The sequence below is a fragment of the Schistocerca nitens genome, chromosome 9, assembly GCF_023898315.1.
Source record: "Schistocerca nitens isolate TAMUIC-IGC-003100 chromosome 9, iqSchNite1.1, whole genome shotgun sequence".
Taxonomy (NCBI): Eukaryota; Metazoa; Arthropoda; class Insecta; order Orthoptera; family Acrididae; genus Schistocerca; species Schistocerca nitens.
In genome coordinates, this window is record NC_064622.1 from 281,588,058 (window position 1) to 281,612,993 (window position 24,936).

General features: G+C 42.3%; 1 protein-coding gene across 1 annotated transcript in view; it reads right to left on the reverse strand.

Annotated features, from left to right (window-relative positions):
- The window catches only part of LOC126203662 (odorant receptor coreceptor), a 334,284-nt gene that overhangs the window by 19,516 nt on the left and 289,832 nt on the right, over positions 1-24,936 (reverse strand). The window contains exon 6 of the mRNA XM_049938029.1: positions 12,088-12,187. Within this exon, the coding sequence (XP_049793986.1) occupies positions 12,088-12,187 (100 nt within the window). The remainder of the gene's footprint in view (positions 1-12,087; positions 12,188-24,936) is intronic.

Here is a 24,936-nt window from a genome sequence, read left to right on the forward strand (position 1 = left end):
GTCATAGATATTTATTTATTTTTTTGTATTTTTTCCTAATACTCTCCTATAGCTGCATGTATATGTATCGATAGTCATGCAGCACAGTCGGATAAGCAGTGGTCTTGTGCATTGATCTATGTTGTGCCTGGATGCAAAAGTATGATCTCTGAGCCTAAAACTTCTATGTGGATGCTACTTCCTGTGCTCTGCACCGTCCACTATGTTGTAGATGGGCAAAAAGTTTCGGTCGACCTGTTCGCGATGAAGAATTATTTACCGATTTCAGATTATAGACACTGCGTCATGGAAGATAACAGGGAGTGAAGCAGGGACTCGTCATATCTGCAGGATACTGAAATACTTCATTGGAAGGGGCACAAGCAACTAAATTGACGACGCTACAACCGCGTTCGGCTGGCGTTCAGGTCGTGTGACGTCCCTCGCTCGCTATGTGAGGCGATCTTTTTCTTCATCTTTGTATTTACGAAAGCGTTGTTAAGGATTCGATCGTAGCTAAGTGTTTGTGACAACAATATCATTGTTACTTGTTTCACTCGCAGCAGCTTAAGCTGTGTTCCTAAGTTCAGGTCTGACCACACACACTAGGAAATCATGACATATTCGAAAAAAGTAAAAAAAAAGTGACAAGCAATTTGATCTTTGGTTTTGTAATCAGACTAAAGTTGCATAATAGAAGAAACACATCCTTGCATAATAGAAGAAACACATTCCTGAGAAAATGCGCTCTTATTTGCAAATAACATCGAATACCGCAAAACGTACTACTATGACTTGAATAACAAGGTCCCAGAATCTGCTACAAGCACAAAGGTTAAAAAAAAAGTTGCAAGAGGTAAACCTGCTTCCTTCGAATCAGAAATTGCGCCTCTCTAACAACAAGACAAAGGTGAACACAGACAAAGCATTATTATCGTTCATGTTAGGATCTTCTCTAGGTTTTTTCCACCGATATGTCATTAAATGGCATTTAATTATAGCAGATAATACAAAGAGTGACGCGTTAGTGGTAAAGCTTCAATGCACCGTTGCGTTAAAATGGCAAACACGCAACTTATAATACGAAAACAATGATATAAGTAAATCCAGTATGGTACCTCCTAAGTGGCGAGCGAGGGACGTCTTGTAGCCGATTTTCGATTTCAACCGAACACCAACAGAACGCAATTCTGCCGTCCTCATTTTAGTCACTTGTAAAGAGGCCACTATACCCAGAACGATCGCTTCCTTTACATCTGGTACGAATTTTAACATCGTTGTGGTTTATTTCTCCAAGTGTTAAGATAAAATTTAGTGCTCCATAAATTTTGGTTGTTTTGTATCTCTACTGTCTACATCCTGATAAGCATCTACAATGTACTGTGTCCATTGTCTTTTCGTTACACAGCTCTACCTTTAGAGGGCCATACCAGGCGGTCTCCAGTGTGGTGTCGGACCATCAGTCGCCACATAGGTCGCACACATAAGAGGCACCGCCACAACACTTACAAACAGTCCGCTCTATCGGCCTAGAGTTATGTATGCCATCACTAAGGTTGATGCCACTAGGGATTTCTTTCTTCATCCGCCAAATGGATTATAGATGAACATTCTTCCACACAAGGACGTAGCCAGGATATTGTCGAGGGGGTGGTCCGATTTGTTAAAGAGTACCTTGAAAAGTCTATTGTTTTTATTTATTCTGAAAGAAAATTTGTTTATTTCTCGATTTTATAAGCATAGTTTGGTTTCTGGAGGTCTTCATACACTATATATATATATATATATATATATATATATATATATATATATATATATATATATATATATATCTGTGGTGTCATCTGTGGTGTCACCGCCAGACACCACACTTGCTAGGTGGTAGCCTTTAAATCGGCCGCGGTCCATTAGTATACGCCGGACCCGCGTGTCGCCACTGTCAGTAATTGCAGACCGAGCGCCACCACACGGCAGGTCTAGAGAGACGTCCTGGCAGTCGCCCCATTTGTACAGCCGACGTTCATAGCAATGGTTCACTGACAACTACGCTCTCATTTGCCTAGACGATAGTTAGCATAGCCTTCAGCTACATTTGCTACGACCTAGCAAGGCGCCGTATTCAATTGATATTGAGATTCTATTAATGTATCATCAAGAGCGATGTTCTACAAATGTGGATTAAAGTTAAGTATTCCAGAAGCTACGTACTTTTCTTTATAGCATTCATTACGTATCCTGTTTCAGACCTCACGCCAGCCTGCGTGAGTTTAAGCGCGTGCCTTTCGGCTTCCTCTCATTGTGTCTAGGCTGTCTTGTCTAGACACAACAATATCCTCCTTGCTAACAAAACAAAGCTCTTTCTTCAAATATAAGGTTGAGTACCATAGAACAAAAGAATCGTAACGTTGGGTTGAAATACTTATATTGTTAAAGGGTTTAAACCTCTTTTGAGAATAGCTATCTTTCTCCTCCTACACTCTCGTATTTGAATTTCCGACTTATGTGAAACCAATTGAGAATTCTTTCAGCATATCAAAGCATTCCTCCATTCACATCAGTTATCTTTCAATTCATTAAAAGTCTTCAGTTTACTAGTGACCAAGAACTTCTTTTTAAATTATCATTTCTACTTTCAACTTGAAACTTACAATAACCAAATGTATTCATAAAACAAAACAGAACACGCAAATATTGTGAGCCACAGTTTTGGGATCTTAACAATGATTCACACATTTATTTCAACTAGATTTTTAATGTATGTGACGTTACAAATGAGTCTGTGCTTATCCACGATGACATGGCTGTACAGCCTTTCATGCTAATAAACTCCGCTGCAATATATAACATACGTTATCGCTTGTATGACGTTTATTTACAAATACATTAAAGTTGTGACGGCTGGACTCCTGTTCCAAGGATATTACGAGTAAGACATTTCACACTAGAACCTTTTTTTTTGCAGGCAAAACTTGAAGAGTCCACATGTGAGTTATCTTTATCCGTAGTTAATACTGTCTACCCGAGAAATAAATAACTATTCCCCAAATAAATTACTGGTACAAAAGTAATGAAAAATATATTTTTCGTATGATTGTTCGTAAAACTTAAAAACATTACAATTTAAAGAAAATCATAGAATATCTGAAAACGCTACAGCTGTTACTGTGTTACAAAAGCGTAAATAGATTACGGACGAAAGTTGAGGGAGGCGGCGAAGGCGGTAATGCAGGGCGCGATCGACTCGGACAAACTGAAGTAGTCCGTTGAAAAAAATCTTTTAGAAACGAATGAATCACAAAATGTGCAGTCACCGCGCGCCGCTTCCGCTCTCCACAAACCCCTCCCCATCGATCCATAACAGGACTGGTTTTCATAACTGAGTACCACCGGGGTGACGAGACCGGGCCATATTTTGCCGTTTAGGCTAATAATGGCTGAATTTTGAGCAAATTTTTTAAATCAAATGCAACATTCGTGCACTTAGGCGACATTTTACTTGATAGACGCGACTTTCGGGTATTGCAGGCAAATCCAAGTGCGCTTTTGCTCACTGATTTTTATTTAATGTCACCAGTAGTCATGTTTACCGCTCCGCTGCCTTCTGAAATATTGCAACCACAAAGCTTCAGTCTCCAGTGCAAATGTTAAAGTGCTGTAGAGAGGCGGGTAGGCTATTGGTGTAGCGAGTACATATTTTTAACTTACAATAACACTAGTGGACGAATCAAAATTGTTTTTCCTCTTACTTATTGTTGCAAAGCTTACCTGTAATTAAAAACTATCACAACAGCACACAGCACAAAAACAATAAACGGCAGTACTTACATTAAAGTCAACTGCAAGTAAGAACTGAACTGATTAACATAACAAAATAACTGAGATGATAATTAAATGGACACCCTAGCTACAAACAGGCGTTGATGTACTTCATTGGGGACATGTTGAAAATGTGTGCCCCGACCGGGACTCGAAATCTGAGCCACCGCGGGCACAGAGGATAGTGCGTCTGCAGGGACTTATCCCTTGCACGCCTCCCGTGAGATCCACATTCCCAACATGTCCACACCACTACATTCGTAGTGCGCCTAATAGATGTTTGCGCATCATACTCATTACTCGTGGCAGATTAATCTACCAAGTCCCGTACGAGTTCGGGCATAGCGTGTGCGTTCGCACAAGAAGGTCAATGGCCGGGAAGCCATATTTTAACTATATATGACGGTAGTATCTGTTCCCGAAAGAACAGTTACCGTGGATGACCATGCAGCTTTGCTAGAAATGAAATGATAATTAAATGGACACCCTAGCTGCAAACAGGCGTTGATGTACTTCATTGGGGACATGTTGAAAATGTGTGCCCCGACCGGGACTCGAACCCGGGATCTCCTGTTTACATGGCAGACGCTCTATCCATCTGAGTCACCGCGTGCACAGAGGATAGTACATCAACGCCTGTTTGCAGCTGGGGTGTCCATTTAATTATCATTTCATTTCTAGCAAAGCTGCATGGTCATCCACGGTAACTGTTCTTTCGGGAACAGATACTACCGTCATATATAGTTAAAATAACTGAGCTCAAGTACGGTCAACTTTGTGCAGCAGTTGGTCTTGGTTAGATTATGGATGGGTGATAGCTTATAGCGGTATCGATGTATCGGTAATTTAAATCTATCGATGGCCTTGTTGACTATCGAAAGTGTGCATCTCTTTGTCATCGTATGACTGAAAATGAAATACCTTTCAATTTCGCTATACGGCAGCTATGTTGTGTGTAACACCATTTAGGTGACAGGGTGTGGAAGGGGGGAGAGTGTCCGGAGCCCCTGGACACGACCCCCCCCCCCCCCCATCACCCTTTGGCTACGTCCTTGTTCCACCGTTCAGGGATAAAAGCGGACACAGAGCGTCACTTGGCCATTCGTCGCAGATCAGCTGCTGCTGAACATTTATTTACAGTCGTCGTTGTTGCAGCCCAGCAGCTATCAAGGAGTGATTTTAGGACAGTCAACAACAAGTGTCATAGTATTGATCGTTATTCAGGCCTAAACTACAAAATATCTTACAGCAATCCAGAATCAGTAACTATTACATCAGTTGGCGAACATTCACGTTCAGGTTAGACCAGAGTTCAGAACCGTTAATACACTATCACGTCTGTTTAACGCACGAAGCTCAGTACTTATTTTTAATAACTGATTATTCGTGAATCCTCATTGAGTTGTCCACATTATATTTGTTATACGAGGGTTGGATCTTAAATAGTGGCAACTATTTATTCACAACCGATACAAAGAGTTACATGTTTGCACCTGTTACTATCCTTCAGAATAGTCACCAACGTTGTGTAGTACACCGTTAGCGGAGCCTGTTCAGTTGATGGTGCGAATGGAGCGGTCTACTGCCTGCCCAACGCTGGTGACTACTTTGAAGGACAGTAACGGGTGCAAACTTGTAACACTTTTGTATCGGTTGTGAATAAATAGTTGCCACTATTTAAGTTCCAATCCTTGTAGAATTAATCGCCCTGTGACATGCCTACTAGTTCCAAGCGCGCAAAGACGCTACCTAAATACAGCAAGAATACTAATTAGTAATACGGGCGCTCGCTACCTACCAGCCTTTATGTTGGGCGCGTAACTTATTTGGTAATGACAAAACAATACCATTCCCAATATCTGTCACTCTGCACATGTAAATGTTTTGCCAAAATAGAAGTTAAGATAATTTTCCCGAACACTTGAGAAGTAAGTACTGATGCAGCCCGTTTCGCTATTACATTGATTGGCTACGTAAATTGTAGTGCAACACCTCAGACACGAAGTTCATTGATTTCGATTTAGACAGAGTTGTAGGTGGCATTCTACATCTTAACACCAGTTTATATTTACTAAGCACATGCTTTGTTCGTACGTAATACTTATTTGTAATCCTGTGTCTGAACGATGTCAAATTGATTCGAAAGGCGTCAGTATTGTTTACACTTGATTTTTCGAGTTACAACCATTTAAAGCTTTTGCTAATATAGGACCTAAATTATTAATTTCTTTTGTATCTCACGTTGCACGACAGTTGAATACATGAATAAAACGTAAGTGAAATAAAAGTGAAACAACTTCTTTTTCATCCTGTCAACGTCCGGGTTATTGGTAATTTTTGGAATGACACAGCAGAAATATTGTTTATTTTTGCACTAATCATCAAACAATCCATGCTGTTCTTCTTTTTCCTCGTTTCATCTCCTGTCTTCGTGGAGTCGGCATATTGTTGTGATTTTGGCAATGTCAGTGGTAGAGAGAGGCCCGATGGCTTTTCCGTCGCCAAAGGATGACTAGTAAAAAAATTGCAAGTATTAACAGCACACTTTTTGCCGTACTATCAGAAAGGGCAGCTAAAATAGATAATACTATATCTACTGAGCTTTTAATGAAACAGTGGCTCGACGGAGGAAAATAGCTATACAATAAATTTGTAGACTGGAGATCCGAAGGTCTTATGTTTGATCTCTGGTCAGTCCTAGGACTTTTATCTGTCACTTGTTCCTTCTTTCATCATTGGCAATGTTTGCTAATGTGAAAAAAAGAGTTGCAGTCCACGTTAAGCTGTAGATCCCCCTGCAATTGTCTGGTTAAATCAAATCGTAGGGGGAGGAACGTAACGACATTCCATCTCCAACAGGACCATGTCTGGTGAAGAACTGTGATGTTCAAAACAAGCTTTGAACTGATTACAGATGGAAACAATGTAATTTTCCTATAAGAAAATTATTTACTTCGCTGCGCTTTCAAAACTGCAGCCCGAACACGTACGTAACAGTAATTCCAGTTGTAAAGTACGGAGGTAAATCAGTGCTTGTTTCGTGGTGCTTAATAAATTGAACTGGAACTTGAAACTTGCATTGCACTGTGGCAATAATGGCAAAAATAAAGTGCTGATATATTGAAGACAAATGGGCTCCAGAATGAAAAAACTGGCCAGCCGGAGTGGCCTAGCGGTTCTAGGCGCTACAGTCTGGAACCGCGCGACCGCTACGGTCGCAGGTTCGAATCCTGCCTCGGGCATGGATGTGTCTGATGTCCTTAGGTTAGTTAGGTTTAAGTAGTTCTAAGTTCTAGGGGACTGATGACCTCAGAAGTTAAGTCCTATAGTGCTCTGAGCCATTTGAACAATTTTTTAAATGAAAAAACTAGGTATGCCACACATCGTATTGTGGTGTATTCCAGTCTATGTACAACATTGCAACATCTTGAAGACACCCTAGTCTCCAAATTATGTTGAGAACTTGTGGAGCATCTTACAGTCCCACACTAACAACAGTCATATTGGAGACAAAAGTGGTATGACGAAGTCACTTCCGCGAGCATGAGGCAAAAAAAACAAAAAAAAAAGCAGTAACATCGAAACTGTTTGACGTATTCAATAAAGTACAGTACGGTAGTATTTACGCAGATGAAAGATGTCTCTGTAGTGGTGTTATGACACAATAAGCGGTGTGAGCTTTCATAATTTTTCTGGTATTGTTTTTGTAAATAAGTAACGACTGTTAATGATTAGTCTTCATCTGTACGTCATTCCCAGACAACCTTCCGTGTCAAATTGCCTTCCTTCCACAAAATTACGACATGTTGTTTAAGCCTCGAGGTATATTCATTCGCTGCTAGCACAAGAATTTCATCATCGAAACCATTAAAAGAAAAAAGTAAAAGTTGATCCGCATCTGTAATGGAAGGCCACTTGATTTTATTTCAATTGTTCCAATTTTCATTATTTTTGGTATTTCATGTGCGAAAAAATGGTATTACATCTTCACTCTGAGACACATGTTCTTTTTTGATAAAATGGTTCGTTTCACAAAAGGAATTAGGTTCATAAAATATGTTGGTATCCAAATCATGTCAAAGGTAAAGAACTTGAAGATAGAGCAGATGTAGAGGTAATGAAGGAAGTAATAAACAGGGTGTGACTGGTATAAATGCAGTTATCTTTACGTATGGTAGCTTAATATGTACACTCATCGGTAGGTTCGTTGTTTTTTTCATCTGTGTCGAACAGTCCTCCCATAACCAGGTTCAAATAGTTCAAATGGCTCTGAGCACTATGGGACGTAACATCTGAGGTCATCAGTCCCCTAGAACTTAGAACTACTTAAACCTAACTAACCTAAGGACATCACACACACCCATGCCCGAGGCAGGATTCGAACCTGCGACAGTATCGGTCGCGCGGTTCCAGACTGAAGCGCCTAGAACCGCTCGGCCACACCGGCCGGCCCCATAACCAGGCCACACACCTTATGACCTGATGTTATCTGCGCCCTCTGTACCAGTAACAGGACCACGCTTGTCAATATAGACTATCCGTTTTCGGCCCACGCGTCCATACTTCAACACCTGACCAGCTGCTAAGGGGAAAATAACCATTAATGGCTTGCTCTTATGACATGTACTTCGAGCTTCTAACCAGACTAAAAACATTCTACTCCTATTAGCTATAATTATTAGTCTGCACAAACGCAGTAAATATAGATATGATGATGTTCGCCACACCGTCCTGTCGCAAATAGAAATATGTGCACTTATATCTGTTGCACCCTGTGTGATACGGACCTAATGCAAGTCATACTTTAAGCGACAATATCAAAGACCCTAAAGAACTTGTAAGAAAATTCAACTCCGGAAAATGAGTAACAAGCTGTCATTTTAAGTCATGTCAGCACCAGTAGCCTACAATGAAGAACTGCTTGTTGTCTGACTGCATTCCAGCATTTTATGCTTCTTGAAGTGGCGAATCTTATCACTTGTATTTCAGCATTCAAAGCCAATATATCGAGAATAAATATGATATTGCACTTCTGGAACTTACATGAAACCTTCGCAGGCCCTACTCCACCCCTTTTTTGCCATCAATATGCACTATTAAACATATGATACTCTTGGAATGAAGTGACATTTTCCTCCCTTGCACAGGTGTCACGGGCACACCAGATTGCTCCTATAATATTCGCTGTGATTAGACAGCTACATCTCCGTTCACGACTCAGCCTTTTGTTCCATTTTACAAGCCTGTTTATGTCCACGGGCACTCGGAAAGTCGCGAAATCTTGACGTCGAAGCGTACTTACATTCCGCAGATTCTCATTACACATTCTTTGCGAAATATGCATCTAGAAGTTTTAGCGTGACACAGTGTATGCTCACGCATTTCCTGGCCCTTAATTACTGTACGACTGTCGAGACCTGGTTGATACTCAGAGGGGAAACAAAATGGGTCGATAGTAGAGGGTTGGGACTTTGACCCTTGGAAAACAAACTGTGTAGATGCATGGACATCGGTTTCATTGTGGTGACTGTTTGGATAGAATTTTCAGAAAAGAGTGATTTGATTAATTATCTTCAATCGAACTTTTTAAATATCGTGACTCACACGATTTTTATGAAAAGGTATATCAGTTTTAGAAAGGCAGTAATCATCGTGGATTGTTTGAAATCGATGTAGATACACATGACTGAACTGGAAATAAGATTAGTAAATGTCTTTTCAAACAGATTCATTCCTTATCACAAAACTGACTTCGGCATTAATATAAGCAGAAACTTGTGATGAATTTTAAAGTGACGAGCAGTAACTAAAACTTATAAATAATAGATTTCAGCTAACAGTCGTCCTTTTTAAATTTTATTGGCAGATCAAGATTTCAGCTAGAAACTAGCCATTCTCAATGTACTATCATTTTTGATCAATGCATGTAATGCCTGTTGGTCGGGCTTCATCCACAGTTCATTGAATACTGCGAATGAAGCCCGACCAATCATAAATGATATGACAATGCTGTCGCTGGATGTTTACGTAAGGAGAACTGCACAGGTCACCTCCGTGTGCCCGTTAAAGGCATCGTCAGCATTCAAGAGAATAGTCTCGAATGAATTCGTCGTCCAGCCGTGAGTTAGCCATTATTGATGTGCCTGTCTGATGTGTTTCACACCGATGTTTCCGAAACATACCGGATTTAGCTGCCTGAAGCACTTCATGATGGTCATAAACGACAGCATGTAAAGCTTAGTAAATTCATTTCGAATACGTAGGTGGAACACAACAGTTCCCCTAAACGTTTAGTATTCAGTGATGAGGCTCAGTTCAATTGAAATGGCAAAGTGAACCGCCACGACGTAAGAACATGGAGCGCACTGGACCCACGTATCGCAATCGAGCATGAGAAATACTCTCCAAAATTTAATGAGTTTTGAGCCATTTCCGAGAAAAGATTTACGGCCCGTTCTTTTTTTTCAGAAGAGAGAGTTACAAGCGTCCCGTACTGGATTGTTTGGCTATTTGCACAATTGCGAGATCATGACGAAAATTCATTTTTTAAAAGCACCGTGCGGCACAACGCTAGCTTCCGCCTGTAAGAGCATTTCTTAACAATGAGTAGCCTCAACGATGGATCTCGCATTGCGCCAATGGCCTCCCAAATGGCCTAATCTCGCGATATGTGACTGATTTTCGGGGAGAGATTCTCTAATACTCTGTCTATGTGCCTCCGCTTCGTATAAGTTTGAGTAAACCGTGACTTTGCATAGCAACAACAATGAATGGAACAACTCTAGAGACGCTCGCAAAAACAACGCCTAGCTTGACGAACGTCTGGATGTTTGTAGTGCGACTGGTGGAGAGAAAATTGAACATTTGTGAAAAGTAAATGAAAACTTTGGTCCTAAACGTAGTAGTAAAAAGTACTTCAATTGTATGTGCATTCATGTAAAAGATAAGCCCTTTGTAAAATCGAATGGTTATTTTCAAAATGAAAACTTCCTTGTGGTCTGCGTAAGGTAAAATTTACCCTAAGTTTCAGTCTTCTGAAATCGGATGATAGTTTTTGGGACACATTGTATTACATTCCATAATCTAAAATTACTCGCAAACAGTCAGTTCACTTACTGAAATATTCAGGATATTTAAGTTAGGGTAAAACCTTTAACTGAACTGGAAACTGTAACTTTTGCGAAGTTTCGTTGGCAGCTATCACGGAAGTAAATGGTATCGGCCTACACTGATTGGTGTCAGTTTTATTCAAACGTTTATTATTCCACGTCCTGTTTTGAACTGGAAACGTCCTTCCATAAACGAGTATCCGTTCTGTTGGAATTAGTGTAATGGTGTCCGAGATGTCAAGTAATGTAACTGGGAATCTGTTCCTTTGTTCCATGTCAGAATCTGCAACAGGCGTTGTCAGTGAAAGCAGTACAGAACAATCTACACTTTCCAAACAGTGGCCTAACAGTGACCTACTCATCGCTTTCATTCGATTCTTCAGTGCGACCCACTGAAAATAACGTGACTTAACTTGTTCATGGAACTCGTCACCTAACAATAAAGCTAAGGTAAATTTTGTTTTATTTAATTGCTGTGTAAAAGCAAAATAAATTATTACATTGAAACTTTTAACTCAATGAATTGCAAGTGGTCATAAATTTAATTATATCCGTATTCACTCTGATTGTTGATTACTACATTAAGACTGCTTACGTGTGCGTACAGTAAGTACATGATACTTCCGTTCTGGATACAATGGTAGTCATTCTTATTTAATGGGAGTGTTGTGTTACACAATGCTTTTACATACGGTAATCTACACAAAACACCATGAATTCCATGTTTTGTTTAGAGTTGACGTTATGGCTATGTAAGAGCTGAATTAACTTGTGTTAGTCGCTTATTTGAGCGTGGATTGTGCACACATTTACCGCGAGTTGTATACAAGCATTCGAACCATTACATTTTGAGAAATGCACACGCACACACTGCTTCAAAATTGATTCTTTCTTTTGCTAAAATTTTATTTCATGTAGAATTCGATTAGTAAATGTGGTTAGGAGTGCGGTTTACGTCGTTAGGACAGTAAAATAATTGTGGACGTTCGACGAATGCTTGGTAAATTTGGTCTATCGGATAGTACAGCTCACTCGACTCCAACGGCTGTAGAATGCAATAAACGCATTAATTGCCAATGTTCTTCTTGCAGCACTTAATAGTCCTTTGGTATATTAACATGCGATGTTTTTAAGTTACTGCGTAGTAGTAGAGAGTACTGTAAATCATAGAAGGAGCACTCACCTTGGTGGCCTGGTAGGCGAGCAGCGTGAGCGTCACGGTGGTGGTCAACATGTGCAGCAGCAGCGCCGCGCCGTATGCGTCCCCGATGTTGCCCACGAACCTGCGACCGAAACGTCACTGTCACTATCTCTAGATTGCAGCATCAGGGTGGGAACTCTAGGAGCTTCAAGAAGAGATATTACAACATTTGTGCTGACATGGTTGTGGTTCGCGAACTTCTTTGTTTAGTTGATAAAATGGATACGAGAATGCAACACACACACACACACACACACACACACACTCCCACCCACCCACCCACCCACCCACCCACACACACACACACAAAACTCCGCACCACGAAGGAGTTGTCCGAATGGGACGGAAATCGGTGTGAGTGATGTACATGTACAGACGTACATATGATTGTAGTTTCTGAAACACTGGATGATTCTTTTCGAGAAAAATCTTCACAAATTGAGCAAGTTAATAACTCGTTGGTTCAACTTTGGCTCTTGCGCAGGCAGTTACTGGGCTTGGCATTGATTGACAGATTTGCAGAATTATTCGATGTCCTCCTTAAGGATATCGTGTCAAATTCTGTCCAGTTGGCGCGTTAGGTCGTCAAAATAACGAGCTGCCTGGAGAGCCCTGCTCTTAATTCTCCGAACGTTCTCAGTTGGGGAGAGATCTGTCGAACTTGATGACCAACGTAGGCTTTGTCAAGCACAAAGACATAGAAACTCTCACCGTGTGCAGGTGGGCATTATCTTGCTAAAGTGTAAGCCCTCTAAGGCTTGCCATGAGAGGCGACATGACATCGCAGACCATCACTCCCGGTTGTCGGGCCATATGGTAGGCTACAGTCAGGGTGGTATCTCATTGCTGTCCAGGGCGTCTCCAGCCGCGTCTTCGGCCTGGAATGCCATTGACTGGAACAGGAGCTATGCTTCGAAATGAGCCCTAATGGCCAGCGAAGGCGTGCCTGGTGACGTCTCCGACAGCAGTGGGAGGCCACCTGACTATCGCATGGCGTATGGCCTGACAGCCAGGAGTGATGATGTAGGGAGCCATTTCATTTCACAGCAGGACACATTTGGTTGTCATCTGTGTACCCTAACAGAACAGCACTACATATATCATATTTCTGTTGCCCTTCATGGCAAGCCATCGTGGGCTTACATTTCAGTAAGATAATGCCCACCCACACACAGCGAGAGTTTCTACTGCTTATCTGTTCTTCCTAAACCCAGCAAGTCCGCCTATTCTCTCCACTGTTGAGAACGTTTGGAGTATTATGGGCAGCGCCCTCCAATTAGCAAAGGATTTTGATGATTTAATGTGCCATTTTCAATTTATAAGATTTAATGCAAGTATCTCTAAAATTTTCAAAATTATCTGCCAATTTTAAGATCTCAGATATATTATATGACTTGTACATTCATATAAATTTTTAAAATTGACTTTTTTCCAAACTAATTTTGGATGATTATAATCTCCATCAAAAATATTGGATTTATTAAGTCTCAAATAAAAACGTTCTTTTTAGGAAATTTTGTTACTTTTAATTTTTCTTCAGAATCTTATATTCATAAGTATAAATGCCTGTTTAGTTATTAAATCTAATCATTCACATTTGAAGTATTTTGAAATTTCTTTAAATTGTTCTGTTGTAAGTTTTGAAGACGCTTTATCAATACTTGAAGCCATAAGTTTAAAAGTATCCAGTAATTTAAAGCTAATCCATTTTCAATTCTTCTACTGTAAAAAAAATATTTTTGTTCACTATTTGGAGTAGTGTCAATATTTTGACGATCTACTGCCAATTCTTTGATAAACAAATCAAAATCCTAATTTGTTAAATACTAAATATAAACTGGAATAAAGAAAAAAGTTTTATAATTAAGCTTACAATCTTAGTGAGCACTTCCTCAATATTTTCCTGTTAAATGACAATAATGTCTTTTTTCCTTCAGTAAATTCTACATCACAGATAAAGAAGTTTCTGAATTTTTAAAAATAATTATATCTTCTTTAGTCATGATCAACCGCAGTCGTGGACTATGCGGCTGGTCCCGGTGTAGGTTCGAGTCCTCCCTCGGACATGGGTGTGTGTGTTAGTCCTTAGGATAATTTAGGTTAAGTAGTGTGTAAGCTTAGGGATTGATGACCTTAGCAGTTAAGTCCCATAAGATTTCACACACATTTGAACATTTTTAAGTAGCTGTAACAATCCAGTTGGTTAGGAAACACCTCATTTACAAGCTTCTGAAAAATAGTTACATTAATATATCTACTTTTCCATTGCCTGAACGTTAGTGTCAGCGTTTTCATTGTTGTTACTATTTTCATGCACCACCTAATCACAGATCATTCACTACCAATTATGGAAGTGAAAAAGTCATAAAGTGAAATTGATGAGGATTTACTCTTATACATGCCATGTGGAAATTTTATGTCTCAAAATCAAACTTTTTTCTAGAGTGTAGATAAGGTTTACTTCCTCATAGTGAAAATAACTAACACAGTTTATAGTGTGGAATCGTAATTTGCCACGATAATTGTTTATACACGTTTATTTAATTTTCATTTAAATACAGTGTGTTGTAAATACACTACATTTAACCCATACTTGTTGTTTATTGCTCTTTCCAATTGTAAGCATTATAATAATACCACAGTCGTCGTTCCCATATGGAAAAAACTATACACGACTTCTGTTTTGACGTCTTTGACTGCTTCTGGCTGAATGTGCAGACAATGAGGACTATACGAATTTGACAGACACTCATTGACAGCACTATTTACTTACATTCTGCTACTTGTAAGACATGAGTAATTCTCAGGTGATCTTATCTACGTGTATAGTTACAAGGCACCTACCGGTGTGTGACAGACCATACTTCTGATATCACAAACTGTTTCTGCGCTGTCTATTCTATTCATGACATATGTTATGCACATGAAGAAAGATTTGCTCGTTAGTATCATTTCTGGAGACATGTATGGGAAAAAATAGTATGTTGCTGTCTCTTTTTGGAACATACGCTCTCGAAATTTCAAGAGGTAACCTGCTACTACAGTCTCAGTAACGCTCTTGCGCCGACTAAACCATTCGTGACAAAAAGTGCCACTCTTGGTTAGATATTGTCAAACCCTTCTTCGTAAGCAGTATTCAGCAATTGGTTGAACAAGTATTTTGTAAGCCACATCCTCGTTGGATGAATTATATTTCTTTAAGTCTCCCAGTCACTGTCTTCCTGGCATGTGCTTTTCCAACAATTTATTTTACGTATTCATTCCACTTGTGGTCGTCCCGCAACGTTAGTACTACCTACATTCATGTTAAAAAAAAGACAGAACACTTTGAACGACCAGAGATAGGACGTTCATATTTGCAGGACATGTTCATTAGTATATTCCGCAGAAATGATTAGCATTGCAGTCACCTCGGCCAAATTGTGTCCTGTTGCCTCACAGGCTCTGTCATGGGCGCTGATAATTTGTTCCATGTGCGATAGTATCGACGCGTATAAAACGCCAATGGCATTTAGGTGGTGCAGCCATCCATGCTCCATTCATCTATTTACAAAGTTCAGCTGTGGTGGTCGGTATTGGTTAACAGTGCTATGTCCGTCGTTTCACCATATACCACACATTTTCGACTGTCGACAAGACTGGTGATCTGGCTGGTCAGGACAAAAGACTGACATCCTGTGATACCAAGAAGGCACATGTTCGTGCAGCAACATATGGTCGTGCATTGTCTTGCTGAAAAGTGGAATCTGGGGTGTTGTGCAGAGAGGGTATTGCAACGGGTCGCATGATGTAATAGCACCCTAAGCCATAAGGCCTCGAGTTGGTGCTTTATGTCTTGTGCGAATGCAGTCACTGTAATGCCGCTTCCCCCATCTGCGGCGAACCAAAATGCGGCCATCATTTTGAAACAGAACACGAATTCGTCCGAATACACTATTTGTTGCCGTTCCTGTTTCGCAATGATATCGTTCCATATACCATTGCCGTTTAGCATATTTCTGCACATTCTTTCAGCGACGGACTGTGACCCCTGATAGTGTGCGACTTGTTACACTGTTCCACTGTTGCGCCAGAGCTTAGGAGGACGCAGGTCTGTCCTGCAATGTCATTCGAATGAGGTATCGATCTTCTCGGGGAGGCCGCGCGGAGTGTTCGCGCGGTTAGAGGCGTCATGTCAAGGATTGCGCGGCCCCTCCCGCTGGAGGTTCGAGTCCTCCCTCGGGTATGGGCGTGTGTGTGTTGTTCTTACCATAAGTTAGTTTAAGTAGTGTGTAAATCTAGGGACCGATGAACCCAGCAGTTTGGTACCTTAGGAATCCACACACACATTTTTTTTTCTCGGTGAGTGGCCTGATGGTGCGACATGACCACCTCATCGTATTCTATGCCCTTCCGTGAATCATTCTGCACACACCCGGTGCACTGCCAAAACACTTCGGCCCACACGAGCACCAGTTTCCCGAATGAACGCATCACACTCTCTCATGCCAATAATACGCCCTCTTCAAATCCACTGATTTGACGGTAAGGTTCGCGCAGGAACGGCAATAGATAGTGTTTTCGGACAAACTGATGTTCTGTTTGTTTGAAAATGGTGGCCGCATTTTGGTTCGCCGCAGATAGGGCAAGCGGCATCTCAGTGACTGCATTTGCACAAGACATACAGCACCAAGTCGAGGTCTTATTGCGTAGGGTGCTACTGAATACAACCAAAAATCACAGTCTGTGCGTGTCTAGAGCGCTGTGAACAGCACGACCTACGTGAATGACATCCTGCACGTCCGCTCAAATCTCACTGATCGCTTCGGTTTATAGCGGCAGCGACAGCCGCAGGCACGTTTTATCTGTAGGCGGTGTTGCGCCACGATATTGGTGACGACCTAGAAGACGAGGGTCGACATAGTTCAAATGCTACTCATTTCTACAGAACATACTAATCGACATGTCCTGTGAATATGAACGTCGTATCTGGAATCGTTCAACGTGTTGTTTTTCCTGAACATGAATGTATTTTAAGGTAGTTACTGTTTCCAGTGATTTACTACCTATAATGTAACCGTACATTAGTGGCCATATCCGTCTATTTATGCTCAGTACGTCGCATTTATTTATGTTCAGGATCAACTACCAATGCCTGCACCAGCCGTCGATCCTCTGTATGTGTCCATGCATTACACTGCAGGCTTCTGGCGTTGCCGCTTTCCTATAGATAACAGCATCGTCCACAAATAGCTCCACGAAACCTGCAGCGTTGTCCATTGTATCATTAATATGAACTGAAATCAGTAAAGTCCCTACACACTCACTTGGGGAACTCGTGAAATCACTTTCACACCTACAGTCTTTATACAGTTGAGAACGACGTTGTGAGTTATGTCTGCTGGAAAGCTCTAAAACCTACCACGAATCTGGTCCGATGATGAGCTGATATTTTGCGGACTAAACTTAAGTGCAGGAGTATATCGAGCACCTTCCACAAATCAAGCGACACGGAATAAACGTGAGCGCCCTTATCTTTAACGACCAGCGAGAGTTGTATTTCGTAAGATCTCCGTCTGCAAAGCTTCTTTAGATTTTTACAGAGGAGATTTTCTTTCTCCAAAAAGCTCACAATGCATGAGAATAAAAAATTCCACAATTGGACAACATATTGACGCCAGCGATGTAGGCCTGTAGTTGTGTGCATCTACCCGATGACGTTTCGTGAAAACGAGAATGTACAATCGCTAAGTAATTTTCGTTGCTCTACTTGGAGGAGGTTAGGTCCTTTCTCATCATCTCATAGAATCTCACAATTATCTCAACTGGACCAGATGCCTATTGATCAGTTTTTATTCCACGATCACTTATTTCATTAACTGACATTTCGACGTTTGTGCATTCATTCCAAGAAAGAACCAAATTATGGTTTGACGCAGCGGAGGAATTTAGGAAGACCGAATTCGGTATTTCAGGCTTCTCTCTGTCACCTTGCGTTTCGGTACCAGTGTGGTCTCTGGGATACGGAATAGATAATTTCGATTCGCTTACTGGCTTTACGTCAGACTATAACGTCGTAATGAAGGGAAAACGGGCACGATGCTTCAGAAAATGCAGGCTGTCATTCCACATGAGGCATGTATGGTTTATGCAATTTGCTGGGTATTTGTTTTGTTTAGAGAATTTTTTCTCACTCCTTGATGGGGAGCAAGGAGCTCCCAAAACGATTCCTGTAGCAATGTTTCAGGTTTTAACATTTCAATAACGATTTCTTTAGTACTAGCTATTGTCTACGGCTAAGCCAGCATATCATTAATTTTGTGATGATGAGTGATAGTGAGGAATTAAGCTGTTGTACGTGCAATAATGTCAGCTGCGCTCACGCGATATGGACAGGAACGTGCATCTATGCATCAGGTTACTAAAGTAACTATACATCATTCAACGCAGACATTATGCAACAAATTTAATAATTTTTATTTTTTAACCTAGTTTATGTTAACTGTTATAGAAAATGTTCCATCGCTATTTCACACTCTTAAGTGTCGATTCTTTTTATTTTCTACCGTAAGCTATGTTCTTCCAAAGAGTTCAAGCTATCTCCATACCAAATTTCATCGAAACCGGTTCATCAGTTTAGTCACGAAAACTTAACAGACAGAGTTATTTTCTCATTTAATAATGACTTTAAATATAACTTTGAATCACGATAACTTTCATTCCGTGATTAAGTTTTGACGAAATCAAGCCTGTACATCGTCTCAAATTACGCACAAGTTAGTTGTGATGACCCATGAAAATTCGTCTAGCAGTTTTCGGAATTTAATCGTTCAAACAGACAGACACGATGGTATTACAGTTTTATTATTAGTACAAATTTCTTTAATTGTGAGGAACACCATAAAATTTTTTGAGATAGAATGGTTACTAGTGATGACTACAAGGAAAAAGGACCCGATTTCCTTCCAAGCTGTGCGAATGCACGATTGTTTTCAAAGCAACTTCCAGTTGATTAGAGACCTGGAATTGGGACAGAGGATCCCCATCTGGGGGATGTTTTGGAGGGAAGTGAAGATGACACTTTTGCCTTATAACCAAGGGAAGTTTCCCAAAACTGTTTGTCAGTGCCGGAGGATTGGAACTATTTTTAATTAGTTTCTGTGACAACTGGTCCCAAACACGTTACGAAGGTGTGTTGGGTTTATGCAACTTTTTGTGCGGAACCGACTAAAGACGATGGGTTGCTCGACATACACAGCGCGAAACTTCTGCATTATGGTCTTACGTCTTTGACAGAAGCGAAATCGAGAAATAGATGTTTAATCAGAGAGCTTACTGAAACAAGGTTAGAAAGGATTGGCTGCGGAGTGGAAGCAAATTTATTTCTTTGAACAAAATTGTTGCAAGCGGACGACGAATAGATAATATAACACTACTGGCCATTAAAATTGCTACACTACGAAGATGACGTGCTATAGACGCGAAATTTAACCGACAGGAAGAAGATGCTGTGATATGCAAATGATTAGCTTTTCAGAGCATTCACACAAGGTTGGCGCGGGTGGCGACATCTACAACGTGCTGACATGAGGAAAGTTTCAACCGATTTCTCATACACAAACCGCAGTTGACCGGCGTTGCCTGGTGAAACGTTGTAGTGATGCCTCGTGTAAGGAGGAGAAATGCGTACCATCACGTTTCCGACTTTGACAGAGGTCGTATTGTAGCCTATCGAGATTGCCGTTTATCGTATCGCGACATTGCTGCTCGCGTTGGTCGACATCCAATGACTGTTAGCGGAGTATGGAATCGGTGTTTTCAGGAGGGTAATATGGAAGGCCGTGCTGGATCCCAACAGCCTCGTATCACTAGCAGTCGAGATGACAGGCATCGTAACCGCATGGCTGTAACGGATCTTGCAGCCACGTCTCGATCCCTGAGTCAACAGATGGGGACGTTTGCAAGACAACAATCATCTGCAAGAACAGTTCGACTGCATGGACTATCAGCTCGGAGACCACGGCTGCGGTTACCCTTGACGCTACATCACAGACAGGAGCGCATGCGATGGTGTACTCAACGACGAACCTGGGTGCACGAATGGCAAAACGTCATTTTTCCGGATGAATCCAGGTTCTGTTTACAGTTTCATGATGGTCGCATCCGTGTTTGGCGACATCGCGGTGAACGCACATTGGAAGCGTGTATTCGTCATCGCCATACTGGCGTATCACCCGACGTGATGGTATGGGATGCCATTGGTTACACGTCTCGGTCACCTCTTGTTCGCAGTGACAACACTCTGAACAGTGGACGTTACATTTCAGATGTGTTACGACCCGTGGCTCTACCCTCCATTCGATCGCTGCGAAACCCTACATTTCAGCAAGATAATGCACGACCGCATGTTGCAGGTCCTGTACGGGCCTTTCTGGATACAGAAAATGTTCTACTGCTGCCCTGGCCAGCAGATTCTCCAGATCTCTCACCAATTGAAAATGTCTGGTCAATGGTGGCCGAGCAACTGGCTCGTCACAATACGCCAGTCAGTACTCTTGATGAACTGTGGTGTCATGTTGAAGCTGCATGGGCAGCTGTACCATGCAATCTCTGTTTGACTCAATGCCCAGGCGTATCAAGGCCATTATTACGGCCAGAGGTGGTTATTCGGTTGCTCTGGGTACTGATTTCACAGGATCTATGCACCCAAATTGCGTGAAAATGTAATGACATGTTAGTTCTAGTATAATATATTAGTCCAATGAATGCCCGTTTATCATCTGCATTTCTTCTTGGTGTAGCAATTTTAATGGCCAGTAGTGTATGTTCAGTATGTGACCTCCCACCAGGTGTCACTGTCAGCAAATTTTGCGTGCTACAGTTATACAGTTTGGCCTCTGACATGCACATACTTGGGGAATTGGGTGGTGGGTGTGTGTCCTACTGGATGAACTGTGGAAACAATCGGCATCTCTGAGGAGCAGGGCGGCTTGTCGGTTTGCGAGTTCGCGACGCCTCAAGCCGACAGCGGTGGCTCCGGGGAGCAGGAGAATCGATGGTCCGGCCGGGGCAAAGTGAATTACCGGTGTGAGGAGCCGCTCGCTCCAGATTGCAGCTATATCCCGCGCTGCGAGGACCAATCGCAGCCCGCAGTCGGTGCGCCTCGCCGCGCCGTATCGAGTGGCGCGCCGGACCAACCCGGGGCGTTTACGGCTCCCTCCCGGTTCTCTCCACCTCGCAGGCAGCCGAGCGCCTTATCCTTCAGGCTCCGTTTCCCCCTTACAGGCATCACGCAGTCCATTTCTGTATCGTCACTTCTCTGATTTCTTCATTACATCACACGCTGTGGGTTGTGAAGCAGCTGAATGGGTTGAAAATAAATAAATCGCCAGGTTCTGATGGGATTCCAATTCGGTTTTACAGAGAGTACTCCACTGCATTGACTCCTTACTTAGCTTGCATTTATCGCGAATCTCTTGCCCAACGTAAAGTACCGAGCGACTGGGAAAAAGCGCAGGTGACGCCTGTATATAAGAAGGGTAGGAGGACGAATCCTCAAAATTATCGGCCAATATCCTTAACATCGGTTTGTTGCAGGATTCTCGAACATATTCTCAGTTAGAATATAATGAATTTCCTTGAGACAGAGACGTTGCTGTCCATGCATCAGCACGGCTTTAGAAAGCATCGCTCCTGCGAAACGCCACTCTCCCTTTTTTCACATGATATCTTGCGAACCATGGATGAAGGGTATCAGACGGATGCCATATTCCTTGACTTCCGGAAAGCGTTTGACTCGGTGCCCCACTGCAGACTCCTAACTAAGGTACGAGCATATGGGATTGGTTCCCAAGTATGTGAGTGGCTCGAAGACTTCTTAAGTAATAGAACCCAGTACGTTGTCCTCGATGGTGAGTGTTCATCGGAGGTAAGGGTATCATCTGGAGTGCTCCAGGGAAGTGTGGTAGGTCCGCTGTTGTTTTCTATCTACATAAATCATCTTTTGGATAGGGTGGATAACAGTGTGCGGCTGTTCGCTGATGATGCTGTGGTGTACGGGAAGGTGTCGTCGTTGAGTGACTGTAGGAGGATACAAGATGACTTGGACAGGATTTGTGATTGGTGTAAAGAATGGCAGCTAACTCTAAATATAGGTATTAGTAAATTAATGCAGATGAATAGGAAAAAGAATCCCGTAATGTTTGAATACTCCATTAGTAGTGTAGCGCTTGACACAGTCACTTCGATTATATATTTGGGCGTAACATTGCAGAGCGATATGAAGTGGGACAAGCATGTAATGTCAGCTGTGGGAAAGGCGGATAGTCGTCTTCGGTTCATTGGTAGAATTTTGGGAAGATGAGGTTCATCTGTAAAGGAGACCGCTTATAACACAAATACGACCTACTCTTGTGTACTGCTCGAACGTTTGGGATCCCTAGCAGGTCGGGTTGAGGGAGGACATAGAAGCAATTCAGAGGCGGGCTGCTAAATTTGTTACTGGTAGGTTTGATTATCACGCGAATGTTACGGAAATGCTTCAGGAACTCGGGTGGGAGTCTCTAGAGGAAAGGAGGCGTTCTTTTCGTGAATCGCTACTGAGGAAATTTAGAGAACCAGCATCTGAGGCTGACTGCTGTACAATTTTACTGCCGCCAACTTACATTTCGCGGAAAGACCACAAAGATAAGATAAGAGAGATTGGGGCTCGTACAGAGGCATATAGGGAGTTATTTTCCCGTTGTTCTGTTAGTGGAACAGGGGGAGAAGATAATAGTTGTGGTACGAGGTACACTCCGCCACGCACCGTATGGTGGATTGCGGAGTATGTATGTAGATGTAGATGTAGATGCTCGTAAAGACTGCTGAAAGAACTTTTCGTAGCATTTTACACTGTTGCCTTGGAGGAAAGTGCGTGGTTGATTAAAACACGCTGCTCGAGGTAAGGCTGACATAAAAATAGGAGACGATCAACTCTTGGAAGTAACCGAATTTCACTGTCTCTGTCGGATTAACCGAGTGAGTTGGCACAGTGGTTAGCACACTGGACTCGCATTCGGGAGGACGACGGTTCAATCCCTCTTCCGGCCATCGTGATTTAGGTTTTCCGTGATTTCCCTAAATCGCTTGAGGAAAATGCAGGGATGGTTCCTTTGACAGGGCACGGCCGACGTCCTTTCCCATCCTTCGCTCATTCAATGAAACCGATGACCTCGCTGTTTGGTCTCTTCCTCTAAATCAATCCAATCCAATCGGTAGGATTATGGTGGAGGACAATAGATGTCCCGAGAAAATAAAGAGAATCACTTGCCAATAATGCCTGCCAAATGCACAAGAACCTTTTATTTAACACGCACATGAGCTTCCACTCTAAGAAAATATTTGTAAAGACATTTGTATGCAGTGTCCTGACATACGGTTGTGAGACCGGGATGCTATCAAAGCAGGGGAGAGAACTCATTTCGAAAGCTGCAGAAAGTTGGTTCTGCTGGAGAAAACAGTCCGAATGCTACACGTCTGTTAGTATACGTCTATTCTATTCTATTCTATCGCTTGTGCCTTGTCTTGCGGTCACGCAGGGTCGGCCATGGTTAAGCGGATTTCGCATGTTAATGGTAAGGGGTGACGGGTGCCCTTCCTGCCGCTACCCTGTACCCCCCAGGACGGCATTAGTGTACCCCAATTATCTGTGTCTGGTGGAAATCGTGAAATAGGGCGAATGTGTTTTCAAATGACTGCGACGCGTGTATCTGATGCGGAACGTGGGGACCAGCCCAATATTCACCTAGTGGGATGTGGAAAACCACCTAAAAGCCACATACAGGCTGGCCAGCACACCGGGCGGATTCGATCCGGGGCCGGCGCGCCTACCCGAGTCCAGGAAGCAGCGCGTTAGCGCGCTCGGCTACCCTGGCGGGTGTTTGTATACATGTATATATGACGTAATATTTTAGCGCAATTTCAGATGGAAATGAGGGTTTGTCGTCATTGGCCGGGAGGCCGCTTGCGGGGCAGATCCGGCCGCCTTGGTGCAGGTCTTATTACATTCGACGCCAGATTGGGCGACCTGCGCGCCGGATGGGGATGAAGTGATGATGAAGACAACAGAACACCCAGTCCGTGAGCGGAGAAAATCTCCGACCCAGCCGGGAATCGAACCCGGGCCCGAAGGACGGCAATCCGTCACGCTGACCACTCCGCTATCGGAGTGGACAGCGTACTTTTAGATGAGTTAGTAGAACTAAACATTATGGAGTTCAAGGGAAAAATAACTAAATATTTTACTTAAAATATAGGTAATCTTAAAATCTTACGTACTGCCCGTTGGGCATCTGGTTTACAGATACACCTAAACTCGGAGTTCAGATGTCACATGCTACAGTCTCACATCATAAATTTTGTAGTTTGTAATTCTTGACTACATTATACTATAAAACATTACATTATAAATCGCTACACTAGACTTCTGTATTTGCCATCAGAACGAGACTAGATTTCCTCATTTGTCTGCATTGTTAGCCCCTACCACGCTGAGATAAAACTCAGGATTCACAGGAACTGCACTGCCGTGTTACCCAAGGTTCAAAGGATCGGAAAATGGCTGTTACGGTCGCAAGAAATCCTTCCTCCTCGTCCCAGTGGTCATCTCCTGGCTGCCTCTTGAATTCCTCGAGACAAGTATTGTGTTCCACCACAATGCTACCGAGGCAGTGAAATTCAGTTGCTCAATGACTATTTTTATGTCAACCTTACCTCGAGCGCACTTTGCTACAGCGTGACAAAATGAAAACCTACCAAAACGTTTTTCAGCGGTCTTTACGAGTGTGTGATGCAACGAAGAAGTCAGGGAAG